The sequence below is a fragment of the Humulus lupulus genome, chromosome 5, assembly GCF_963169125.1.
Source record: "Humulus lupulus chromosome 5, drHumLupu1.1, whole genome shotgun sequence".
Lineage (NCBI taxonomy): Eukaryota > Viridiplantae > Streptophyta > Magnoliopsida > Rosales > Cannabaceae > Humulus > Humulus lupulus.
The window spans coordinates 153,745,361-153,758,631 of NC_084797.1; the positions used below are offsets into that span (position 1 = coordinate 153,745,361).

General features: G+C 46.0%; 1 protein-coding gene across 1 annotated transcript; it reads right to left on the minus strand.

Moving 5' to 3' along the window:
- Positions 1 to 1,435: 1,435 nt before the first annotated feature.
- Positions 1,436 to 1,792, minus strand: LOC133780671 (uncharacterized mitochondrial protein AtMg00820-like; the record flags this gene model as incomplete). The annotated part of the gene is made up of 1 exon (XM_062220260.1): positions 1,436 to 1,792. A coding segment is annotated over one exon (357 nt), but the record flags the coding sequence as incomplete, so codon positions are not given.
- Between the last annotated feature and the right edge of the window lie 11,479 nt (positions 1,793 to 13,271).

Genomic DNA, 13,271 nt, shown 5'->3' on the forward strand with positions numbered 1-13,271 from the left:
ATTTACAAAATTATTCAAACAATAATTTAACAATCTAAATATGACAATAATAATAAACCATTGTATTTATTTATTCACAGAAAAAACAAATGTCTTTACATGCTTTTAGGACACACTCCTAACAATCTCCCACTTGTACTTAAAGCAAGTGAGGCATTTCTCTCAATCCCATATTACGTACATGACCCTCGAATTGCTTTGTTGGAAGCGTCTTCATGAACGGGTCCGCCAGGTTGTGTTCCGATGCGATTTTCAGAATGGTCACATCTCCTCTATGTACGATTTCTCTGACTAAGTGGTATTTGCGCTCTATATGCTTTCCCCTCTTGTGGCTTCTTGGTTCTTTAGAATTGCCCACTGCCCCACTGTTGTCACAGTATAGAACAAGTGGTTTCTCCACTTCTGGAACTACTTCCAAATCTGTGTAGAACTTTTTCAGCCAAACTGCTTCCTTAGCTGCTTCACAAGCTGCTATGTATTCAGCTTCCATGGTTGAATCAGCTATACTGGATTGCTTAATGCTTCTCCAGACAACTGCTCCACCACCAAGAGTGAATACTGACCCAGAAGTAGATTTTCTACTATCCTTGTCAGATTGAAAATCTGAGTCAGTGTATCCAGTAGGTTCGAGGTCACTACCCGAATATACTAGCATATAGTCTCTCGTTCTCCTGAGATACTTGAGAATATGTTTCACCGCAATCCAGTGTTCCAAACCTGGATTTGATTGATAACGACTGACAATTCCTACTGCATAACATATGTCAGGTCTAGTACATAACATTGCATACATTAGGCTCCCTACAGCTGATGCATAGGGATACTTTCTCATGTCCTCTTGCTCTTGTAGTGTCTTTGGACACTGATCTTTGCAAAGAGAAATTCCATGTCTGGTTGGTAATTGATCCTTTTTGGAATTCTCCATAGAGAATCTTTCAAGCACTTTATCTATATAATTTGCTTGTGAAAGTGCTAGGAGCTTGTTCTTTCTATCTCTTAGAATTTTAATGCCTAGAACATAGCTCGCTTCTCCCAAATCTTTCATTTGGAATTTGTCAGCCAACCATTTCTTTACATTTGATAATGTCTCTACATCATTCCCAATGAGTAGGATATCATCAACGTAAAGAACTAAGAAAACCACAATTTTTCCTTTGATGTATTTATAAACACATGCTTCGTCAACATTTTGTTCGAAACCATATGTTTTAATAGTTTCATCAAATGTTAAGTTCCAAGATCTTGATGCTTGTTTCAATCCATATATGGATTTCAACAATTTGCATACCTTTTTATCTTGATCCTTCTTTATGAACTCTTCTGGTTGTTCCATATAAATGGTTTCATCAAGGTGGCCATTCAGAAAAGCTGTCTTGACGTCCATTTGCCATATCTCATAATTATAAATGGCAGCTATGGATAAGAGTATGCGAATGGACTTAAGCATGGCCACAGGAGAAAATGTTTCTTCATAGCCCACACCCTCTCTTTGTGTGTAGCCTTTGGCCACAAGCCTTGCTTTATAGGTTTCTACCTTTCCATCTGCACCCCTTTTCTTCTTGTAGATCCATTTGCATCCAATGGCATTAACATTGTCAGGCAGATCTACAAGTTCCCAGACTGAATTGGAATACATTGATTCCATTTCTTGATTCATGGCTTCTTGCCACTTATCAACATCAGGGTCTTCCATTGCTTCTTTAAAAGTCAATGGATCGTCCTTTTCAGTATCTGATACAAGAACGTGTGCCTCATGTTCGTAGCGAATAGGTTGTCTCACAATCCTCCCACTACGACGTTGCACTGGTTTTTCCTTTTCAGGAATTGTGGTTTCTTTGGTTGTTTTATCATTAACTGATGAAGAGTATGGATATGAAATATTATCTATCATTAGTTCCTGTAAAACAACTTTGCTTCGAGGTTTAAAATCATTCATATAGTCCTGTTCTAAAAAGGTTGCATTTGTCGAAACAAATACCTTTTGATCACTTGGGTTATAGAAATATCCACCTCTTGTTTCTGGAGTATAGCCCACGAATATACACACTTCAGACCTAGAATCCAGTTTTCCAGATTTAGGTCTTAGCACATGAGCAGGACAACCCCAAATACGGAAATGTCGTAAACTAGGTTTACTTCCATTCCATAGTTCCAGAGGTGTCTTTGTCACAGCTTTGGATGGGACTACATTCAAAATGTAGTTAGCCGTTTGTAGTGCATATCCCCAAAACGATAAGGGAAGTGAAGAGTAGCTTAACATAGACCTGACCATGTCTAACAGAGTCCGATTTCTTCTCTCTGAAACTCCGTTTTGTTGTGGCGTTCCAGGTGCTGTGAGTTGGGATAGAATTCCATGCTCCAGCAAGAAATCTTTGAATTCAGAATCCAAATATTCACCACCACGATCAGATCGAAGTGTTTTTAAAGATTTACCTAATTTCTTTTCAGCTAAAGCTTTGAAGTCTTTAAACCTTTCAAAAGTTTCTGACTTCTTAAGCATTAGGTATACATGACCGTATCTAGAATAGTCGTCAGTAAATGTGACAAAATATTCATAACCACCTCGAGCTTGAATTTTAATTGGACCACATACATCACTATGTATTAGCTCTAGTGGTTCTTTGGCTCTATTTCCCTTCGAAGTGAAAGGTCGTTTAGTCAATTTACCTTCTAAACAGGATTCACAAACCGGTAGGGTTCCAACTGTTAGTTCCCTTAGAGCTCCTTCTTTAGTTAACCGGTTTATCCTATCTAGACTGATATGACCTAATCTTAAGTGCCATAGATACGTGTCATTTTCTTTAGAAACCTTTTGTCTTTTGTTACTTTGCGAAACGGCTACTTTAAATAATTCAGAATTATTGAGCGATTTTTCAATTGGATCAAGCATGTACAGTCCGTCCTTTTGTTTTGCATGACAAATATTGTTCCCATTCCTTAGAAAATTTTCCAATATATTGACTAGCTCATATTACTGGGCCTATTGTTTAATCTCCTCAATATCAATGGAAGACCCAAATAAATCTTACACTTGACAATGCATTGGCCTTTATTATTTACGTTCACATTTCCTTTAATTTGGGTATGTCTCCCATTTTCTATGGGAACCAAATAAGGAAAAATTATAATAATAGGAATTTTCTTCTATTTTGAAAATCCAATTTCACATTTGTGCCATGTTTTTACACACCTTTGCAATATCAAGCTTTTCACCAATAACGACTGAGTTTACAGGTAAAATTGTATGTATAATGGGCTATGAAAAACATAAAATAACTCTTCATAATATATTGCCTAAAACTTGGTTTTTCTTTCCCAAATTTAACTTAAATATGGCCGAGGTAAGAAGTTTACAAGAAACATCAAATTGGGAAAATATACTACAATCTTTGGGGATTGAGAAACTCGCAAATGATATTGAGACGGAGGATGTCCAGGGAAAGGTCTTGGAGTCCCTTGAAGAGTGGGAGGATTTTTATTACACATACTCTTTGTGGGTAGGCTTCAGCGTCTGCAAAGCAGATGTACGGAAAAAAATGGGAACATCACCATGAGAAAATGGGTATGTTCAAAAGAAGGTTTCCGCAAACACATGGAAATTGACAAGGCCGGTGGGAGCAAACGAAAAACATCTATTACTAGGACTGGTTGCCAAGCTAGTTTTCGAGTCGTAATGATGGGCGATGAGGGTTCGTGGATTTGCAAGGTGTTGACGCGGTTCTTCGGCAACATATAATTATATGAATAAGGAGAGGGATTAGTGCTAAATGATGAACCGTAATAGATGAATGATCTCAAAGGAAGATTATAACTCGAATACTTTTTTAGGTGGTTCAAAGGTTAAAATCCTTCTAGTCCACCAGCCAATATTATTGATATATCTATGATATTCCTTACAGGCTATTTCTTTACAAATTAGAAGCCAACCCTTTGCAACACCCAGGGTCTCCATATTTATAGGGAGAGGACACCTGGGTGTTGGCAAAGGGGGTCATCCCGTGACCTTCTTACCCATCATGTCACTTCTGTGACATTCATGATTAATTCCTAAAACCTGACAATGAAGTGTGGTCTAATCAATAGGTAAGGGGGATAATGGGCCGCATGGCCCAAACCAGTCGTGGGGTGCCTGAACACGCACGTTTAAGCTGCGTGTCCGAGATTTCAGGAATGGAGTAGACACGTGATGTCTGATATGCGCACGTTTACATTGCGTGGTTGACTTTATACAGGGTCGGACGTGTCAGCTCCAACTTGATGTAGTCTCAGATCGTGGTGTCCACGCTGCTAACCCGATCCCTGAGTATTCTTACTAAACCGTTGGCTACCTTGAGCTAAAGAGGTAGAGATTTGTAACAGCAGCTCCGGGTAGGAGCTTCCACGTGGCTAATAGGATTATGCCCATTTCCAGCTCGCTAATAACCCATGGATATTTAGGGCATACATTTGCCCCCCCAAGCCCCTGCTCGTGGCATATGACGTCATCTGTGGCCATAGTGGGGGCTTTTAGGTTTCCTTGTGGACTCTTCATATCCCGCCCATTACGCTGGTGTCGGATACGTGGAGCATCATGGTTGGTGACGGTCCGTCTTTCGAGAACCGCATTAAATGGCCTAGCCTATCTTCGGCCGTCGTTTCATCTTTCGAGTTGTGATCCTCGTATCCCACATCAAGACAATCGAGCGGCCCTCATTCTTTTTCCTTTTACGTATATATAAGGTTGGCCACCTTTCGCATGAGCCACCTTTTCATTTGAATTTTTTTCTCATCTTCTTTCTTCTCTCTTCTCAGTCTCAAAACCATTTCTTTCTTCCGGTCACTGTTCCAGACGTTCCTGAGTTTCAGACACGAGGGTTCTTTCGTGACTCCGGTTCCAAGGATTCCACCAGGATCCCAACCCCGACGCTTTTTTTAGTCTTTACGCAGCAAAAAACTTCTGCAAGTCCTCTGTTTGTTGTATGCTTTAAATGTTTCCATTTTTCTTTGCTTAGGTGAACTTCCTTCTTAGCCGCATGCAATAGGTTGTTTTTCTTTGCTGGTATTTTGTGCGTAGGTTTTTATCCTAGGGGTATCAACCATAGGACAGAGAATGCTTAAGAACATGACTCATAGGACAATGTTCTGGGGTGATTTTCTGGGTAAATTTTTTTATGCCTGTTTGGAACAACAAGTTTCTAGGGTGCAAAAACAGGGTAGCTTAGGAGACACGCTTCACAGGTGGTTTTGCCTTTCGAAACTTTCCTTCCAAGGCAAACTTTATCCTGACCCTCCTGACACACGGATCTCTAGCAATCGGGGATCCGTTGGGAGCATAGGTGCGCGTTCATAAAACCGCGTGGTCTCACTCGTCGCGGGCTGAGATTACCTCAGCCCGTGTAAAGGAAACCATTCTTCGCGCTGGATTCTTTCTTATGCTTAGGTCGCCTTTTCTAAAATTTCTTCTTTGTTCGCTAGGCAACCAGATGGGACCCAAAAAGAGCGCATCCAAGAAGAGTGCTGGCAACTCGTCCTCCCAGCACGCCAGTAAAGGGAAAGAGGTGCAACAGACTCCCCAATTCCCCACTTTGGTCTCACTGTGGAGAAGGAGGTCGAGGTGGGACCTGACGCCTTCTTTGAGGCCGAGACGATTGCCTCGAAGGTCACAACCCAGGGGAAAGTCAATAAAATCATGCTCTCCCACAACATCGAGATAGGGAAGGGCGCCCTGGTCGCCCATTCTCCCCTGGAGGGCGAGCGAAGCTGCACACCGCTCGATGAGGAGTTCGCGGCCTGGAGCGACGAACACCTCAAGGCTGGGGCCTTTCTCCCCTTGGACCAGTACTTCACGGACTTCTTAAATTTCGTGAAGCTGGCCCCCTTTCAGCTCCCCCCTAACTCCTACCGTCTGTTAGTGGGGTTGAAGTACTTGTTCCTGAAGCAGGAATGAGAGGTCCCCACGCCGGCGAACATCCTCTTCTTCTTCTACCTCAAAGCCAGCCCGGACCAACTGGGGCGAGGTGATGGGTTCTACTACCTGACCCATTTTCCCAATTCGGCCGCGGTCATCGAGCTGCCCAGCCACCCCAATGACTTCAAGGATCAATTTTTCATGTCAATGGGGTTTCGCAACTGCGAATATCATTACTTCAACCATCCTTGTATGTTCCTTTTAACTTTAGCTCGCTAGCTTGTCGCTGATTAGTCTCTTTCCATTCATTGCTGACTTGAAAACTAACGTGCAACTATTTTCGCGAGGACGGCTAAGTCGGTGACCCTTGGGGGTCAGTACTAAACCTTGGCGGGGCTCCCCCCAAGTGAAAAAGACTACCGCCAGCTCGTGTCTAATGAGACAATGCTGGCATGTAAGTTAATTTCCCCAGGCCAGACTCTGGCTTTGAGGAGGCCGCGGACCATCCCCGCTGCTCACGAGATGGCGCCCATTCCCGAGGAGGAGGCCGCGGATGAGGACGAGGATGAGGAGGACGAGGTCCCCCTTGTGCGCCAGAAGCGGGCTCTTGAGGTTGCCAGGGAGGTCAACGCGGAGCGGACCCAGTCTGGGGCAGCAGCCAGCCCCTCCGGCCAAGGTAACCCTTACTTATTTAAGGACTTAAACAGGGCTGCCAAAGACCTACGGCTTGCTAGGTTTAACCCCAGCCAACTCGTTCACCGCCACCAAAACGACCCAGATCGCAACATCACTCTACTCCAGTGTGTTGACCAGCTCATGTTGCGTTATGACATGGGCCGCCCTAGGGGTACTGTAGTAGTAGATAATACCCTGGCTTTTAGGTCGGCCTTTTTTGAGGAGTACAGGACCAATCTTAGGTCGTGGCCCTCCCTTCTGGAGGGTGTAGTAGCTCCGGGTCTTAGGCAGTATGTAGAGGAGTCCAGTCCTGAGGCGGATCCGGACCCAGAGCCTCCTCTCACTCATGAAGTCATTATCTTAGAATCCCCCGTAGAAGCTCCGGGGCCAGAGGTCTTGACAATAGATTCCTCCTCTAGCTCGGAGGGTAGGACCTTTTTCAATACATACTTTAGCTTTTTTGTTATCAAAGTATTTTTACATGCATACTAATGATTCACTCTTTGTTTCAGACGAGGAGATGTCGCAGCCTGGGGACAACGTTCTGCGGTCTATGTTCCAGGGGGGAAATCCCTCCTCCGGGTCGTTTGGACCCCTGGTGAAGAGGCTCCAGGTGACCAAGAAAACTCCTCCCCCCAAGACCAGCTCCAAGTCTCCTGCCAAGGGGAAAAACCAGGGTCCTGCTGCCATAGGGAAGGTGCCTCCACCCCCTCATGCAGTGGAGAAGATGGCTCCACCTCCCCCGCGACCTCTTGTCCCTAATCGGGAACAGGAGGTACTAACCGGGACCTTGTCAACCCCGACTCCCGACGTGCGCGTCCCGTCAATCCTTGGAGAAAGTCCCCGAGGTCTTTGGGGGGACGGTTTACGAAACCGCGACCTACATGGTGGACCACTGCTACAACGCCACCTCAAGGGACTTGCGGGAGATCGAGACGAAGAGCCCCGAGCATGTGATGGAGTCTTCACTGGGGATGACTCTCACGGTAAGCTTGCTTTACCACTGGTTCTTTATGTTGTTTTTTTTTTCTAAGGCACTTGCCTTATTATCATTTTGTCTTGCAGGCGGCTTTGGCTCTCCATCGGAGCATATCTCGGTCCAGGGCCAGGATTGACGAGATCCGGGGTGAGCACCAAGCTGCCCAGGCCGCCCTCGCTTACGCTCAACAATAGGAGCAGGATGCCAAGGCTGCCCTGGCGACTGCCCGGGAGAGCGAGAGGGTTGCGCAGACCGCCTTGGTTGCTTCGCAGGCCGAGCTAGAGGCATCTCGGGCCAAGCTGCTAGAGGCCGAGGCTGCCAAGGTCGCCTAGGACGCCGCGAAGGTCGAACTCAAGGAAGCCAAGGCTGCCCTTGTAGCGGAGAGGGTAGCTTCCAGCTCCTCCATGGAGGCCATGCTGTACCATTGCTGGGCCTTCAACCAAGATGGTGACTTTTCCTTCCTGGGGCCGGATGTGTGGGAGTCCTTCTTGGAGAAGTTTAAAGCTCACCTTCGACAAGAGGCGCCTTCCGAGACCGGGGAGACCTCCACTGCCACCGAGCAGGATGGCGAGGGGGTGACTTCATCAGAGCGGCCTGGCGGGGCTTAAGATTTTTCTCCTTTCCTTTTATTTACTTTTTCTTTTTTGTAATTTTTCATTACGAGGTTTTTATCCTCGAAACAATTGGTATCTCCAGATTTATTTCAATCTATTTACATATTTTTGTCTCGACCTCATTGTTACTCCACTTCTATGCCTTTGGTGAGAACTTAGTTTCTGTTGGTGTTGTGATTGACATCTTATGCTTTTTAGGAAAAAACATCTGTTAATCAATTTGAACCAACTTCTAAGACTTAGGACCTGGTTGTATCCAGGATATTAATTTGAAAACTTAGTTCGCGTCAATTCTTTATCGATATCTCGTGCTTTTTAAGAAAAACATCGATCAATCTTGAACTAACTTCTAAGTTTTAGGACCTGGTTATATCCAAGATATTAATTTGAAAACTTAGTTCGTGTCAATTCTTTATCGATATCTCGTGCTTTTTAAGAAAAACATCGATCAATCAATTTGAACTAACTTCTAAGTTTTAGGACTTGGTTATATCCAGGATATTAATTTGAAAACTTAGTTTGTGTCAATTCTTTATCGATATCTCGTGCTTTTTAAGAAAAACATCGATCAATCAATTTGAACTAACTTCAGAGTTTTAGGACCTGGTTATATCCAGGATATATGCCCCCCAAGTAATTAGGAAAGGGTCTTTCATGGTTACTTGAGTTTACACCCACAAACATGTACAATAATGTAAAAGATAACTGTTATTACTTAATAAACAAAAGATGGCTTTTCCAATTGAGCCTTACAAAGATATTATTGATAATATTTCTTCAAGTGTATAGCGTTCCAAGTCCGTGGGACTGCTTATCCATTAAGCCGAGCTAGCTTGTAGGTTCCTCCTTTCACAACCTCGGTTATTTGATAGAGCCCTTCCCAATTGGGTCCCAACACTCCGTCCTTGGGATCCTTACTGGCTAGGAAGACTCTCCTGAGCACCAGGTCGCCAACGCTAAAGACGCATTTCTTGACCTTTGAGTTGAAATAACGAGTGACCTTTGGTTGATAATGTGCGAGCTACAGCTATGAATCCTCTCGTTTTTCGTCAATTAGGTCGAGGGACGCGCAGAGCAATTCGTAATTCCAGTCTTGGTCAAATGCCTGGACTCTATGCGAGGCTACCTTTACTTCGACAGGAAGGACTGCCTCACTTCCGAAAGCTAGGGAGAAAGGAGTATGACCCGTCGATGTTCGATGTGAGGTCTGGTATGCCCACAGTACCTGGGGGAGCTGTTCGGGCCAGACTCCCTTAGCTTCATCCAGTCTTTTCTTAAGGCTTGCCTTTAGCGTCTTATTGACAGCCTCGACCTACCCATTGGCCTGGGGATAGGCCACAGAGGAGAAGCTTTTAACAATTTCGTGCCTCTCGCAGAATTTGGTGAAGAGGTCGCTATCGAACTGCGTTCCATTATCCGACATGATCTTCTTTGGCAGCCCGAATCGGCAGATAATACTCTTGACCACGAAGTCGAGGAATCTCTTTGAAGTGATCGTCGCCAGGGGCTCTGCTTCTGCCCACTTGGTGAAGTAGTCGATAGCCACCACCGCGTAGCGAACTCCTCCCTTTCCAGTAGGGAGGGCACCAACCAGGTCAATCCCCCAGACTGCGAACGGCCATGGGGACGTGATCATCTTCAGCTCAACTGGGGGAGCCCGGGAAACTATGGCGAATCGCTGGCACTTGTCACACTTCTTGACGTAGGAGATCGAGTCCTTTGACAAAGTGGGCCAATAATACCCTTGCCTTAGTATCTTCAGGGCCAGGCTTTGCCCCCCAGTGTGATCTCCGCAGAAACCCTCGTGCACCTCCTGCAGAATGGTCTTCGCCTCGCTTGGCAGAACACACCGTAGGAGAGGTAAAGAGTGTCCACGCCGGTATAATATCCCATCTATCACTGTATACCTTAAAGCCTGGTAAAGTACCCGACTTGCGTCATTTCGCTCCTCGGGCAACTTTCCTGCTGTGAGATACTCGAGGATGGGGGTCACCTAGGTCGGTCTGGCGTCGATCATCTCGACCTCCGCCCCGACTTCCTCTATGCTTGGTCTTTCCAAGAACTCTACCGACACCAGCCCCAAAGTCTCCGTCTCCCCAGAGGTAGCGAGCTTTGCGAGGGCGTCCGCATTGGCATTCTGCTCCCGAGGTATCTGCTCAATTGAGTCGCGCTCAAATGCAGATAGTTATTTCTTTACCTTGGCCAGGTAAGTAGCCATCTTGGTTCCTCGTGCTTGGTATTCCCTTAACACTTGGTTTACCACGAGCTGGGAATCGCTGTAACACTTGACGGAGCTGGCCTTCAGCTCCTGGGCCACCCTTAGCCCAGCCAGTAAAGCTTCGTATTCAGCCTCGTTGTTGGACGCTTTGAATCCGAATCGTAACGCCGAGTGGAATTGATGTCCTTCTGGGGATATCAATATGATTCCAGCCTCAGAGCCGTTCTCGTTAGACGAGCCATCTACGAAGACCTTCCATGAGGCCTAGGCTAAGGAGGCCTGGGCTAACTCTTCTACAGGATCTTCTTGGAACCCTGTGCACTCTGCCACAAAATCAGCCAGCGGCTGGATTTTTATTGCAGTTCGCGGTATGTACAATATCTTAAATTGGCTGAGTTCGATAGCCCACTTCAACAGATGTCCCGATGCTTCAGGTTTCTGCAAAACCTGCCTTAAAGGCTGATCGGTTATGATGTGTATTGAGTGGGACTGGAAATACGGCTTGAGCTTTCGGGAGGCCGTAATGAGGCAGAAAGCCATTTTTTCCATCAACGGATACCGGGATTCAGCTCCGAGAGGCCTCTTGCTGATGTAATAGACTGGCTTTTGAGATTGGTCTTCTTCTTGGACTAATACAACGCTAGCTGCATCTTCCGTGACAACTAGGTAAAGGAAAAGAGGCTCTCCTGCCGTCGGTTTGGATAATACGAGTGGCTCGGCTAAATGTATTTTCAGGTCGAGGAAGGCACGTTCGCATTCCTCGGTCCACTAGAATTTTTTATTTCCCCGGAGCAGGTTGTAGAATGGCAGACACTTGTCGGTAGATTTAGAAATAAAACGATTAAGGGCCGCCACCCTTCCTGTCAGACTTTGAACGTCCTTTCATGACTGGGTGAGGGCATCTCGAGTAGCGACCTGATCTTATCGAGGTTTGCTTCTATTCCCCTGGTATTGACAATGAAACCCAGGAATTTTCCTGATGCGACCCCGAAAGTACATTTTTGGGGGTTTAGCCTCATGCCGTATTCTCTCAATATCTTAAAGCATTCCTCCAGATCGAAGACATGGTTATCGGCAGTTTTCGACTTGACCATCATGTCGTCAACATACACTTCAATGTTCTTCCTGATCTGGTTGGTAAACATCCTATTTACCAACCTCTGGTATGTAGCTCCGACGTTCTTCAGCCTGAAGGGCATGACCTTGTAACAATAAACGTTAGTTGGGGTCATGAAGCTAGTGTGTTCCTGGTCTGTTGGATTCATGGAGATCTGATTATAGCCCGAGTATGCATCCATAAAAGACATGAGCTCGTGCCCCGCCGTGGCGTCTACCAATTGGTCGATCCTTGGCAAGGGGAAGCAATCTTTGGGGCAGGCTTTGTTCAGATCGGAGAAGTCGATGCAGGTCTGCCATTTTCTGTTGGGCTTTGGGACCAACACAGGATTGGAGACCCAGACTGGGAACTTTGCTTCGCGAATAAAGCCGCACTTTAAGAGCCGGGCTACTTCCTCTTCCAAGGCCTCAGCTCGGGTCTTTCCTAGGCGCCTTTGTTTCTGGAATTTTGCAGGCACGCTTTTATCCAAGTGGAGGGTATGCATGATGACGCTCGAACTGATCCCTACCATGTCTCCATGAGACCAGGCGAACACATCTAGATTCTCCTGTAGAAACTTAATCAGCTCCGCCTTCCTTTCGCTACATAGATTTTTCCCGAGCTTTACCACCTTCGAGGGGTCTTGTGGGTCGATGTTTACCTCCTTGAGCTCTTCGATGGCCTGGACCTCGGATCTATCATCGCCTACTCTGGGGTCGATATCATTATTTAAGATGATATTCTCCCTTTTGGCACTCTGAGGTTTTTTAATCTCAGGACTAGGCACAAGTTTCTGAGATTCCTCATTCTCGCCCTGGATGGTCATCGTTAGCTGCCCGGGTTTTGATTTTCCCTTCATAGAAATGCTATAGCATTCCCTGGCAGCGAGCTGATCACCTCGGACCGTGCATATCCCCGAGGAAGAGGGAAATTTTAGTGCGAGGTGGCGGATGGAGGTTATTGCTTCGAACACTATCAAAGTAGGTCGACCCAAAATAGCATTGTACGTGGCGGGACAATCGATGACCACAAACTCGAGGAGTTTTGAGACTGTCCGGGGTCCCTCTCCCAAGGTGATCACCAGATCGATTATTCCTATTGCTGCCGACCCTTCTCCAGAGAATCCGTATAGCATCATGGAGAAGGCTTTCAACTCAGTGACAGATAAACCCATCTTTTCCAGCGTAGACCAGAACAGTAGGTTCACCGAGCTCCCATTATCGACCAGTATTCTTCTAACTCTCCGGTTAGCGAGCTGAGCGGCTACGCCAGAGGGTCGTTATGAGGGAACTGGACGTGACTGGCATCTTCCTCGGTGAATATGATTGGTTGCCTCTCCAATCGTTGCTACTTGGGTAGATGCTGCTCAGGGATGAACTCCACTCCATTATGAGCCTTAAGTTCATTGACATATCTCTTCTGGGCACCTCTGCTCGTGCCAGCCATATGGGGGCCTCCTGAGATCGTGGAGATCTCTCCTCCTATCATAGGAGGAGGGATGTCCTAATCTATCTGAGCCCCGGGCTGACTTATTGGAACTTCTGGAGCTGGTTGGCCGGCGGGAACTCTATTCCGCGCATACTGAGCCAAAGGTCCAGCTCTGATGAGAGTCTCGATCTCATCCTTCAGGTGCCTACAATCATCAGTGTTGCGGCCAATGTCGTTGTGGAACCGACAAAACTTGGAGGGGTCTTGTAACGCCCTACTTCCTTAGAGCCGTTACTTAGTGAGTTTTAAGACAAAACAGTGTGCAAAGATCTCGCTAACCGAGGTTTTGAAACGAAAGTGTGACTAATTAAAAG